The 13957-nt window shown below is 41.4% G+C and overlaps 1 protein-coding gene across 3 annotated transcripts in view; it reads right to left on the bottom strand.

Annotated features, from left to right (window-relative positions):
• kcnt2b (potassium sodium-activated channel subfamily T member 2b) overlaps nucleotides 1-12519 on the bottom strand; it is a 29056-nt gene extending 16537 nt beyond the window's left edge. For all 3 annotated transcript variants that reach the window (XM_077619666.1, XM_077619664.1, XM_077619665.1), the window contains exons 1-8: nucleotides 12152-12519; nucleotides 3718-3797; nucleotides 3465-3567; nucleotides 3334-3396; nucleotides 1819-1867; nucleotides 1485-1544; nucleotides 311-385; nucleotides 5-88 (exon numbers count right to left, since the gene is read on the bottom strand). In XM_077619666.1, the coding sequence (XP_077475792.1) occupies nucleotides 5-88; nucleotides 311-385; nucleotides 1485-1544; nucleotides 1819-1867; nucleotides 3334-3396; nucleotides 3465-3567; nucleotides 3718-3797; nucleotides 12152-12240 (603 nt within the window). In that variant the 5' untranslated portion in view covers nucleotides 12241-12519. The remainder of the gene's footprint in view (nucleotides 1-4; nucleotides 89-310; nucleotides 386-1484; nucleotides 1545-1818; nucleotides 1868-3333; nucleotides 3397-3464; nucleotides 3568-3717; nucleotides 3798-12151) is intronic.
• Between the last annotated feature and the right edge of the window lie 1438 nt (nucleotides 12520-13957).

The raw sequence follows: 13957 nt of genomic DNA, 5'->3' as shown, positions 1-13957 counted from the left end.
TCACTATCATATTTTCCAGAGCGTGTTTGGCCAGCCAGCAGTTGAGGAAAACTGGGATGAAGAGATTTCGGAATGAAGGAAGAATTACCTGTGGGAAAATAACAAACAACAAAAAGCATATAGCGTTTCTCCAAGAGAATACATATGCAATCATCTTTTGAGGAGGCGCAAAAGCAAAAGCCTACTGTGACACCCATAAGAGCCATATACTGTGACAGTAGGTAATAAATGTGTATTCCACCACGAAAGGGGGGGAAGGTGTTGTTTGCGAATGCTTTCGGTGCTCAGTGGCGCATGTCTTTCCACTCACGCTGATCATGAAGGGTACGGCGCTGATCATCTCCAGAATGAAAGGAACACGTAGTACCTGCTCCCAGACGTTGCCCTGGAGACGCAAAGCACACACAAGAGGTCAGGGAACTCCATTGTCATGGCGACCCCCGTGGGTGGGATTACCACATAACCGGCCCCTTTAGCAGAAGGGTACGCAAAGGAAGATCGGGTTATACAAGCGTTGACTGGCTCTAATCTGCTTCCGTTGCAGAGGAGCGTAGGTGGACTCGCTCTCACCTCCCGCGTCCACGGGATTTATTTGGCTTTAAAGTAAGGTGCGCGTGGGGCCCTTCATAGGTTTAAAGTGGCAAGTACGTACATAGATGAAAGGCAGTGGCACACCTGGATGGATGGGCGCCCTGCAGTAGCAACACGGGGGTTTCTCCTGAAGCCCTCTCATGTGTCAGGCATTGTACACGTTGGAGGTCGGCCACCCACAGACTGAATTCTAACTTTTTACCAGATTCTTTTGAATATGAATGGACCCGGAATGCAAGTTTACACTCATACATGTTAACTGAAAGGATTAAGGCTGGCCTGAATTTGCACAGTACTGCTCGAAATGTAAATAGTTTTCATTTAATTTGAACAGTTTTGGAAAAATTGGCTTTTTTTCATAAGCAAGGTTGAATTTTTCTTTTTGAATCACGGTTTATGAATAGTTTTGATTGGAGTAAAACAGATGCAGTAAGCCAAGATGATGCAGTGTGAGAGAGTAGCATTGTCGAGAAATTGTAATTTGGTATAAATAATAATAATAATAATTTAAAAAAAACAATACAATTATGCTATTAGCCTAACAAACCATAGCTTCACAAATGGGTTTCAAACTCGTCTTTGTCGTGGGCCACAAACACACAAAGTTGTAAATGAGATATATACTATATAGTATTTATATATACTATATTAATTCATGCACTTTCCGAACTGCTTATCCTCACAAGGGTTGCAGGGGGTGCTGGAGCCTATCCCAGCTGACTTCGGGCACGAAGCAGGCTACAATGCATCTTTTTGTAACGTGGGAGGAAACCGAAGTACCCGGAAAATAAAAAAAACACGCATCCCCAGGGAGAACATGCAAACTCCACACAGGGAAGACCGACCTGGATTCGAACCCAGGACCCCAGAACGTTCTTCTTCTAACGACTCACCTTGTAGCTGAGATACACGAGCAACATTGTTTCTGAAAAGCTGATAAAAGCCACCAGCACCTGCAACGATAGAGCGGGGCAACACTATTATTAAAGCGAGAGAGCAGACAGGAAGTTGAGACGGTCTGAGAGCGAAATTAGGCATGGCAGAGATGTAAGAGGGGAGCGTGGGTGGCATTAGTTGGCGTGCTGATGATTGAAGAGAAGAGGGGGAATGGTGCCTTGATAGTGTCCACTCTTATGTTCTTCATTAGTCAGATGCGGTGAGAGAATACCGCCTAACGTGACGGTTATAACAACGTTTGCAATACAAAAATCATGTAATCCATCCGACCTGTAGTGCCCACAGGGGTAGAGGTCTTTCCACCCAGATGATCAGCTTCCTGAAGAGGGTACAACAAAAGAAAATGATACAAAAATCGGAGACTGCATGAAACAAATTGTGCTCAACTTGATGGTAGGCGAGAATAATGAATAAAATAGATTGTAAGAGGGATAATAGAGAACAATTAGCAACTAAAATGTCACATTCTGCGCTTGTTAAAGTGGTAAAATGCACGCAGCCCATTTATGACGCTGTCCAAGCTGTTTTCGACTTAATGGTAACAGCCCGTGTTTGTTTGTGCGCTATATTATGCTCATAATTGGGCTATTTTCCAGCCCTAGGAGTGTCACTGTGCCCTTGCAAACTGGCAGTGACACATTCCCAAAAAATAAAATAACAAAGAGAGCTTTCTGGTAATTAGAGTGGATTACATTTCATATAGGAGACCATTAAATATGAGATCAGGCTTGGAACTGACAATGGGTAACACTTTTTTAAAAAAATACTCTATTCATGATTTTCATTATTGGAAGCTTTTTTTTCCCAACATGTTTTTTTGTGTTGGCTACTTATTTACTAATGGCACTTTGCTTCTTATCTACATTAATTAATATCATCATCTTTTATATATGCTCTTTTGTTAAAAATGTTTCTAAAGTACTTAAAATTCTAGTTTTACAGTGCGAAAAAATACAATCATTTAATTCTGTCCATACAATATGAATGAGCAACAAAGTCAGACAGAACACCCCCGCGGGCCGAATCAGCACCCCTTGCAAACTATATGCTTGGCACAACTGCTTTCCATAAATCTCTTCCGAGTTGTATTCCCCGTTTTAAACAAATTACAATGACTTTTTTAAAATAGAATCCTACAAAATATTGATGTGAACAATATTAGCCACTTGGGTGCAAAATCTGTACTTCCCTTCGCACCCATGTTCACATACTGTGAAGTTATATTCACACATGGAGTGAAATGGAGATGTACTGCCTTATTGTGAGAAAAGGGAAGCCACCCCCCCACTTCCAAAGACACCCTGGGGCCTATCACAGCTGCTTGATTCGCTTCTACGGGTGGGCTGCCTGGAGCAGAGCTGCTTCTGTCAGCCCCCTTATTCATTTGGAGCCGGAGCTTAGCCGGCGTCACCGGCCGCCAATTAGATCAATAGGTCCCCAGGCTGGAGACCCACCACGGCCTTACCGGGGGCCCGTGATCTGCCAACTTCCTGTATGCATCCAACCCCCCCCATTTACGTGGCTTTATATTACATGCTTTATCTCCACTAGATCGCTGTTGATTAGGCCTAAGCTACACAGGCACTAGATACATATTATACTGACAGCAAATCCATGCGGGCAGGTCGTAATAAATGAACGTGGATGTGAAATGTTCAATATGAGCATGAGAATCGTATCAGTTAAGTGAAGTCGCATTGATCGCGTCAGGGACAACGTCTGTCGAGGGCCCGGGCCGAGAGGGTCATCGCTCCTCGTTTAGAGACGTTTCGCTCAGTGACTTACCAGTCAAACTCGTTCCATGGGCGGGAGGATGTGTTTTGTTTGGTGCAGTTTATGCCACTCATGCTGTGGGGTGGGGGGACAAAAGAAAAAGGTTATTTCCTGCTATGAAACATCTCAAAACTGTATCTCACCAGTCAGACCCCTCTTCTTGCAGGTTGTATAGTAATACCCGGACAATGTAGAGGAGGCAGCTCAGCACTTTGAGTGAAAAGTTAAACATTCGCACTCGCAAACCTGTAATGGAAAGATCAGAAGGGTTATTTACATATTCAGGAGACGTGTTTTTGGTTCAAAAGCTAATTAAGACCAATTTTGGGGGGGGGTTCCATTCAATATATTATCTTGCTATTTTCCGTGCAGGCCAAATTACAGACAGCAACTCACTGGATCTTTGGTTTTTGATGAAGAACAGCTTCAGGCGCTCCTTGAAGGTGTTCTCGTTGACATAGAACTCCACTTGCACCCTTGCAAAAAAGACCAGAAAGACAAAAGATGACAAAAGATGGTAGGGAAGAAAGCCAAATTGCAGAAAAAAGGGGTGATTATCAAGTATTAGAAAAAGAACTTCGAATGTATTTTAGTAGAAAATGGTGCGTCCACTCATGCTGTCGCCTCATTGATTGAAAATAGAGCAACAAATGACTTCCTTCTTATATGACTACTCGACACAGGAGGCCATAATTGCCGCCCACCCTCTGCCTTTTTTTCCACAATGGCATCCTTTTTGCGTGTGCAAAAATATCTGATAGTACGGTTATTACAATTATTATAGTGCTCATGTAGAAAGATGTGATGGAAAACAACAAAGAGAACTGACTGAGCCAAATGCATTTTCTGTTTGACCAACGTGTCTTATTTCATCCGTCTTTTGGGAGTGTAATGACTCAGCTGGGGTGGGGTGGCGTGGTGGGCTTAGACACATCAATGCGCAGGGGTTCCACGGTGACCCTTGTGGCGTCGGAACACACAATTTTAAAGAAAGGGTGGTGCAAGCTTCCCTTTTGTTGCCATGACAATGCAAGAATGGCTCGTCTCCCGCTTTCCCTTTTACCCGAACAGATGTGAGCAAACATGCGAAGGGCGCTCAGCCATGGGGTCCAACCCTGTTGACGCCAATCCCTTTCGTAAGCCGACTGCTGACAAAATCACTTTTTTCACGGATCCCCAAGGCCCGCCACGCGTGGGTGTAATTACACCTTCTGATTACAATACAACTGTGTGCTGCAGATATGCGAAGACATGGGATGTAACATATTTGCATAAGGATTATGAGGGGTTAGTGGGATTCGTCAGGTTTGAGCTAACCGAGGCGTACAGCGATCAAATAGTCAATATCACGTTGCAGCAAAATTAGTAGCAATTTGCCCAGAAAACATTTTGTACAGGCGAACATTGGATATTATTTTATGCATAAGCCTAAAGTAGCGCTATCATGCATTAATTCACTGTCCAAAACCATGATGCTCGCTCCAACTATGCAGAGTTGGTGTGCCAGCTGGCTGCATACTGTTGCCTGACTGCCTTAAATTAGCATATTTTATTTTAATTCTATTTGTATGTACACGGTAGCTTTTGGTAAACAATTTCACTGTGCCCTGAACAGTCGTAATAAAAATCATTTGAATCCTTTTAATCGTGCACAATGTTCAAATTGTAACAACCAATCCTAACCTGTGTTTTTAGATAGAAGTTACAGTAATAGCTAGGAAAAAAAATGTAGTTTTTTTCTGCATACTTTTTTAATCATAATACTTTCATAGCTACAGATTTATTGTGTAAATGCCCATTAGGAATCATGCTGGCTTTAAAAAAATATTTGCCTCTTAATAAGGTGGCAGTCTACAGTCAATATACAATGTTTTATTGTTGCAATTCTGATTGTTTCAAAATGTATTATTACAATTTTGTGCTAAACTATACCATGTGTGACAACTAACCCCTATGATAACCAACCCTGTCCCCCCTATTTGTCAAGTTTTTCCAAATTTTAAAAGTAGTACCTTGAAAAGGGATCACTTGTGAATCCACTCCAAGTGAACCAAGCTAAAATAGTCGAGTGATAGACAGACCATGGATGGTGTTTGAGAGGAAGACACTTTTGAACTTTCAGCTCTCCCACTGTTTCCAGCCATGCCGGCGCGCCAATAATGACACAGCATCAGCCCTATAATCACATAATGCTCAGTCCAAAGAAGTGCCGCAAGCACAGTCGGGCACTTGAGTCAACCTCCACGCTCGACCTGGGAATAGTAATAGTATGTACCCACCTGATGAGGTCAGTGCTCACACCCGGATATATTCATAGAATAAAATAGAACTCCCAAGTTGCATTGAGTTGAGTTGAATTTTCCATAATCCTTCTTATCAACAAATAAAGAGGCTGTAAAAACTTAACCTTCTAGGTTTTTTTTTCAAGGCTGAAAACCGCAGACATTTTTTTCAAAGTAGACAATAAATTAAATGAGTCAATAAATTTGGCTGCAAGACAAGACAAACATCAATGGAGGCAAATGGTTTATTTCCAAGATCGAACAAGGACAAGCAGGAAGACGGATGATCGTTACGCCTCAAAAAAGGACACAGAAGAAAAGGGAAATACTTGACTGCTAATTAACTCTCGTTGATGCTGTTTTCATGTATTACAAGAAATATGTCGCCCATGGAAAAATGCTGACACCCATATTAGCGAAAAGTTTGTTACTACTCCGTATTACGTATGCAGCCGCCATCTTGAATAAGAAAGTCACTCCAGGACAGAAACTACATAATAAGAAAAGAACTGGAATAACATTATGCAAACTTCAAAATTAAAGATAAGTGGCTGTTAAATTGCAGTTTAGTGCAGAATAATTGACCTAAAAAAACAAAATGGACTTTTCATTCCAAGATGTGATAAAATAATTGAGCAATGATTTATTTCGGAACTACTTAAGTCAGAAAGAAAAAGTAGTCTATGAGCGGAACTCGTCAATGAGAACGAACAAAAATTGTATTAACTTTAGAGCTTGCGAGTATGAGATGGAATTGAATCCCACAGTGAAACAGGAAGAGATTTTCATCCTAACTTAATAGCCGCAAATCTTAAAACGCTCCACAGGTGCCCTGTTCAAACGTTCATTCATTGATTAGAAAAACAACATGATTCCGATGATATTAAACTGAAAAATGGCTATAGGCATTCAAGAAATATCGCACTTAACATTCCAAACCCTGGAGTACTAGCAATATAAAATTCATTCATTTTCCATACCGCTTATCCTCTCAGGGTCGTGGGGGGTGCCATAGCCTGTTCCAGTCAACTACAGCCAATTAAAAGGTACAAGGAGACAGACAACCATTCGTGCTCACATTAAGGGCAATTTACAGTATTCAAGCAGCCTAAACTGCATATTTTTGGGGTGTGGGAGGAAACCAGATTACCCGGAGAAAACCCACACAAGCCCGGGTTGAACATACAAACTCCACATACAGTCCAAAAGTACCTGGGATTGAATCCTCGATCTCAAAACTGTGAGACCGACCTAACCGCTCTTCCATCGGCCCAACCTTCCTAAACCCATGTGTCTAAAAAAATGACTTACTTATCCAATTACTAAATTCAAGTACTTCACGAAAAACTCGGACAGTATTTTTTTAACGAGGCACACTTGGACTATAACAGAGCAAAACTGAACAACTGCTCTGATGCTTTTAATGGCGACGGTACACAACTCGTACCTTTCCATGTATTACACTTCCATACATCATCCATGGATGCTCGCCGGCCTTTTGCTCCCTGACGTCATCAGCCTTGCCTCATCCCTCGGTATTTTCGACTCTTAAGCGTAGCTCGTTAGCAGATCTTTGTCCCGGAAGATAGGAATAATCAGCCAAAGCGTAAAAACGACAGTATCACACACTCTGGATAATTTAGTTAAAAACCATCAAGCGGCAATCCATCTTCTCTTGTTACATTTGATGTGCCATCATGTCAACTTGGTGTGAAACATCAGTCGGATTTCCTTTAAATCAGTGGCGTAAAAGGAATGAAACATGAGAGGAGTTGCTGTGACAGTCGCTTTCAGTGGCGCATTAAAAGCTAACCAGGTTTGGGAATGGGGCAGCTGTGATAGGTAGATGAAAATGTTAGTGATCCATCTGGCGCGTCGGGGGGTGTATGGAAGTGAATTTGTGCTATTGGACTTTGATTATCTATTTCTAACTTAACGTCGTCGGCATTAAAATTTCGTTGCCATTTAGACTTCCCACTTCATTCCTGTGAGAACACATCGAGCCCTTCTCCACGTTTTCCAATATCAATTAACCTTGGGTTTTAATTTAAAAAAAACTGACAGGCGCACTTGTGAAGCCAATCTATTCAAAAAATCGGCTTGAAAATTGACTGTTGGGTTGGAATTCTGTTGAGAGGCCTTGACTGGGGAATATTAGCAGTGAGGCAAAGTGGTCTGGTATTGGAAAAAGGAAGACAAAGATGAAGTGTGGAGAGAAACCAAAGCGACAGTTAAATACAACATTGTTTTGAAGACAAAAGGCGTGTTGGTAATCCTGGAGAGCCCCCGCTGGGGCAGACTGTTGTGCAGCGATGCATCTGTAATGTTTTATTCACTGTGGCGCTATGCCGAAAGGATTACGTTTATGAATATTCTAAAATAAAATGCTTGGTGAGAAATACGGTTGCTTGAGGAAAGGTCGACAAAGGAGCTCTTTGAGAATACTAAAAATGTTTTTAATTTAGGAGTGGGGATCCCACAGCTTCAGCGCTGGCATTTTAAAAACAAATACAAGCTTGCAACTTACTGGGTCAACAGATACTAGTAAAGACTCATATGAAGTCTAACTATTGCTGGGAAGTGTCTTGTTATCTGGCTGGCATCCTTTCAAGATAGACCGTCACCTACTGACTCACACATAGAGAATATAAATAGTGCCCATTTGATCAGAGCGATGGGTTTAGATTACTAAATCAGACCATCTTCAATTTGCATACCCCAAAAACATGTGATTGTTCAAATTGGCAGGAATCCTGCAACACTCACATTCCAAAAGCAAGAAGGCATCTTTCTTTCATCTCAGAACAAAAAGAATTTTTTTTTTTTCCCTCATACCAAATGGTCAGCAAACATAGCCAGTATGCCACTGTGTTTCGACCTTTTTTTTCTGGCTGATCTTCCAAAGTCAATTTTCAAACTCACACAGGAGACACAAATCTTTTAGCAATGGCAAGGTTAAACTTCGCAACCCTGAAAAAAAATGTTCACTGGCTAGTAGGGCACCAAAGTGATTTTACAGAGAAAAAAAAATCGGGAGAATTATATGAAAATTGGTCGGCTTGGCGGATGAGTGGTTAGCATGTCGGCCTCACAGTTCTGGGGTCCTGGGTTCGAATCCACTCCAGTTTCCTCCCACGTTCCAAAAACAAATATTACCCTCCTCATCGGATGATCCTGCACGGTTTCAATTCAACCTCACTGTGAGTGTTAAAATTAATATATATAACCTATACTTGAAGGGCATGCCCTCCTGTCTTCACAATCACCGGTAAGAGCGTGACATACAAATGCAATCAAAAGTTAGAAGGACTCGGTGTGCGAGCCATGAATTATGCACGGCTTTGGGAGGAAAAATGCGTCACGTGAGAGCCTGGCAATGCATTTGATGTTACCTGAGAGCTCTTCACTGAAGGGTAGACCCTAAATTGAAGACACTTCAATCAGAGGTAGAGGAGTGAGGAAAAGGTTAAAGGAGTTAAGAGTGAAAATGTGCACCAGGCAACGTTTCAGTCAAAAAAACATGCTGCTTTAAAGGCTACTCCAGCATTAATACAGCGTGGCAGCAAAACGGCGTGTGATCCCCTGGTAATTAAGCCCTCTGTCACTATCAATCTCAGCGTCCACCGGGTTTCTAATCTGGCCACTTTATTGCAGCTAATGATACCACGGCATGGAGAACCGCATTTTGTGGTCCGGATAAAATACTCGTGCGATAGTGCAAACAGACGTAAGGCCCTTTTGGGAGTACTATTAGGATGAGTGATAATGTTCAGTTCAGGATTTTCAATGGCCACTGATAAGTTAGAATTGTCATTAGTGTCTTAAAGTTGATGTCACACTGTGAAAAATAGTTGGCTGAATTGAATTTGCAAGTCAAACTATTGCACTTTAATAAATATGAATAAATTAATCAAATGGACTTGGGAATCGTGAGCTAAAGCTCATTGGCTGGTTGCCCAGTTGCCAGTGTGCTCATTTGAAGGTATTGGAAGACCGGCTGCAGCCATTTCACGCAACACAGCCCACAAACATAACAATCCAAATGAATTAACTTGATAAAATGAATTACCAATCGCCTAATATTAAGTTACTTTTAAAAATGAAGAATTTTCATTATCTCTAGTCACCAGGACTAGTATTAGGAATTTGTTTCTTTCACACTGCAAGTAAAACTGAGGCTTAAAACAAAATACTACCATCATTTTCTGACTATAATTCGCACTTTTTTCATAGTTAGGCTGCCTTGAGTGCAACTTATATATGTTTTATTTTCTCTCTGACTACAGTTGTTTTTTAGGCTAATGTTATCTGAAAAATTGATTTGTTAACAGATGCCTATTTAGCCGATGGTGTTCTCCATTATTGTTACTTTAAACTATAATTGGTTCTTTAGTTCATATCAAATGAAAAATTAGCATATCACATATTCTGCAAATGAATTGAATAACCCTTTCTTTATTTTGCACGTGGCAATAAGACTTGGTGGACCTTTACGTGCAGGTGGGCTTTGGTTTTGTCAATGAAATTGACCGCCATGCTTGCTGTTTCACTAAAAGATAGTCTGATTCAATTGATAATACGATCCTGAACCTTTCTATTGAATACCCCTGTGACCATCTGACAAACACTGCCTGCATTCTTCAAAATGCTCATCCTTATCCCTTGATCTTTCTGTGTTTGCAGGGTATCGCAGCAAAATCCTTCAGGCCAATGTATTCAGACGCACATTCTATAAAGACTCTTCGCAATCCCCCCAACACAAGCAATTTCAAATTCTGCCCTTTGTTTACATTCCCTTGAGAAATGTTGCAAGAGAGGCGAATCAGCGCCTCTTCTATGTAATCAGGTGCACTCCTTAAGTATCTTTAGCTCTCCGCCAACAATTTATGCACAAATGACTAACCGCTTAAAGATCGCTGGTCGGCCGGCGAGTTTTTAAACACGCAAAGTGATAGACGACAATGGCTCACCTCAACTGAAACAATGCGGGGGATAAAAAGGGTTTTGAATTGCATGGCTATAATTTGCTTGAAAATAATATCCAAATTATCCACCGGTGCCTGCGGGTGAAGAGGATAAACTGTGTGGCTGCCGTAAATACTGTAGTTCTACAAAGAAGATTGCTAGATTGCCTGCAGGCCAGCGCAGCCACTTTGAAAGGAACATGCTGGGAAGCAAATCTCTATCATCACGGTTGGCGAAAATGTTTTCTCACAGGTTTGGAGGAAAGGTTTGCTTGTAGACTGCTGCGCACTGTTCTTTTCAGTGTCACCAGAGCACACCTCAGGGATCATTTGAACCACTATTATGTGTGAATTTCCACCACATCTAAGCAGGTTAGTTGGTGTGTTGATAGACGGCAACGTGAACGGCTTTGCACTACACCTACTGCAAGTACGTAACATAACAGTCAACCTCGTCAATTGCTCCCCTCATTATTGATTGTAATTCCCCTTATTAAGCCATGAAAAATGTACAAATGCAATGCATATCTTTTCTCACATAGGGCGCACTTAAAAGTCTAAAATATTCCCCAAAGTGGACGGGGTGCCCAATCAGTCAGTGCGCCTTTTGTATGCACTAAATTCAAGATTCTGTAGATGTCGCTGTATGACGCTGATAGCTTGACTGTCTGGGTACATTGCTTGCTGACACATTGTGTGGAAGGGAAATGCGCGTGCACATATCATACTTAAAGCATGACAATATTAGCAGTCGAAGATGACATTTATGTCTGCTTCCAGTGACCGAGACGATCCGGATTAGAGTTGAAATGGATAAAACCAGATTGGTTTTACAAAAAACTTACTTTAAAAATAATATGGCGTAGACAATTTGAAATGATCAAAAAATTAGGTGCTGTCATCGTTCGCCAGATTGAAGAAATAATCACCCTTTGCAAAACAGAGGTTCGAATGTTGACAAAACAGTGCAGATGAACATTTTAGTGGATTTTTTTGGCTTATAGACTCTAAAAAGTTTTAATTTTTCAAGAGTAAATATTCATTATGAATATAAAAGTAGCTCAGATGCTAATTTTGGTGTATATTTTGATAGGGAATGGTCTTCACAACATCAGAAAATTATGCAAAAGAAGGAACTATATTCATATATTATAAGTAAAATGCACTTATGAGGTTTGGGAAATGATTAAATTTGGATATCATACGGCACGTCAAGTCCATCGGCCTGCAAATCAAGTGTAAGGAAAGGTTAATTGTCAATTACAAGGATCAGTCACTTGAGATTGCCTGTCCAGGTAGCTAATGGTCCACTGTGAAGATTTGCTATTAAGCCAGCAGGGAGAAAAGGGGGGGCATGCGTCTTATATTCTGAAATTACGTCTGTCCCTGCTGGCTGTGAAGAATGAATTTGAAGTTGAGTTCTCAAGTGGTGTTTTGCGGTCGTTTTCGGTCGGATCAACTCGCGTGTGTGGAGCAGCTTGCGCACCCACGCCAACAGGTGGACCTGTTGCAGCACACTAGGCGCAAATTGCGCGGAAACGACGCTCCCACCCAAAAAAAAAATAGAAATACTAAGCATCTTACCTGTCGTCGCTCTGCCAGTCCCCAAGCAACAGGTCTCGGAACCGGTACCGCGGGGGCAAGGGCAGCACCTCCTTTTCTAGTTCGACCATCCTTCCTTCCTTCCTTCCTCGCGTGGACAGACGGCAAAAGCTTCCCCGAAAAGCTCCGCTCCTCTCCGCCTTTAGAAAAGCGTCTGCATCGGCGACATGCTGTTGCTGCTTTGTTGGGGATCGGGTCGACCCCTAGTTACGAATCGGCTGGACTTGCCCCGGCGCCGAGGCAACAGGTTGCCGGCTGAGTACCACTTTGGCGGATGGAGAGCAACTGGTTGCCTGGGCTGCTCCTCCGCAGCATCCTCGATCTCCGCACGCATGGATGCGCTCGCTAAAAGAGTGTGTGTGACGAGCCGCTAGGGATTAGTGATGCCACCGCTTGGGTGTGTGTGCGTGTGTGCGTGTGTCTGTGTGTGTGTGTGTCTGTCTGTGTGTATGTGTGTATGCGTGTGAAGTACTCCACCTGCCAAGACACATTATAAGGAACACCTCCGCATTCAAATGACATCCAATCTAAGAGCTGTTTAAAAAAAATCTGCCTTTATACTGAATGCTGGTGGATTGAAACTACCTCATTATTATGATTACATATTTCAATAATCAGACACTTCATTAGGTATACCTGTAATATATTGAAGTCCAATGTGGCTCTGTGGATTACATTGGATGTTAATTAAGACATGAAAGAACATGTTTGAATTGATTATTTAACAGCCATAATGGGGCTTTTAACAAATATGACACTCTTATTAAAATGTTAAATATATATATATATATATATATATATATATATATATATATATATATATATATATATATATATATATATATATATATGGCATTGAATCATGTTTCAGTGCCATTGACAGCAATAGCTGATAAAAAAAACGTTTCCCTTTTGATAATTTTCCTAAAAAAATGTACTCATTTAAACAACTTTGAGTTCATCTAACACCATATATCTGTTTTTTTTTAATCCATACAAAGGCGGCACTAGTTGCTGTTACTTCGGGCCCCGGTCAATAAAGCCCCCAAAGTGCTACCAAAATTGACTCCTTGTGAGGGTACTTGTGGACCCTATCAAGGCCACTGATTCCTTACAATAAATATTGATATAAATTATACCCCTTCTCCATCAATATCTGATCGTTATTAATAGAAGAAGTATGCCGAATAAATCAAACAGCAGCCACAATGGCCTTCAAGTGTCCATCACAGCCTTGTCAGTGCACTTGGAACTTCTTTAATGAGCAAGTTTGCCATGTTGTTGTTCTGAAAAGGGGGCCCTACGATACATGACAACACATCCAATTAACGTGGTGAAAGCTTTCGCCGCGTGAACGATTTCAGCAACCGGTAACATGATTCTGCACGGCTTGATGATGGCAACTAAGCCCCCCACCCACTTATTACTTCTCTCACTCCCACCAGGCGAATTTCAAAATAAACAGGCAACAAGCATACTGTAAATATAACCCGGAGGGTAATGATGATATCATAATCATATAGACGCAGAGGAGAGAAATGGTTGTATTTGGGAGCAGGAAAAGCCATGCAGAAATGAGCATTTGTTTTGTTTAAATGGCTTTATTTTTTTCCATTCTGTTTGCACCAAGATTAATTTAAACAGGGTACACGCATACCAATAATTGGATCAAATTTCAGCATTATTATGCAAAGCTGTTTGAGTATTTAGTTGACATCCAACATGTTGTGTGTGAGGCTAAACTGCTAGAACTACATGCCAGATGTTTACTTGGTGTCTCCACTGTTC

The sequence above is a fragment of the Stigmatopora argus genome, chromosome 14 (genome assembly GCF_051989625.1).
Source record: "Stigmatopora argus isolate UIUO_Sarg chromosome 14, RoL_Sarg_1.0, whole genome shotgun sequence".
Lineage (NCBI taxonomy): Eukaryota > Metazoa > Chordata > Actinopteri > Syngnathiformes > Syngnathidae > Stigmatopora > Stigmatopora argus.
This window is presented reverse-complemented; position numbering and strand designations above follow the sequence as displayed.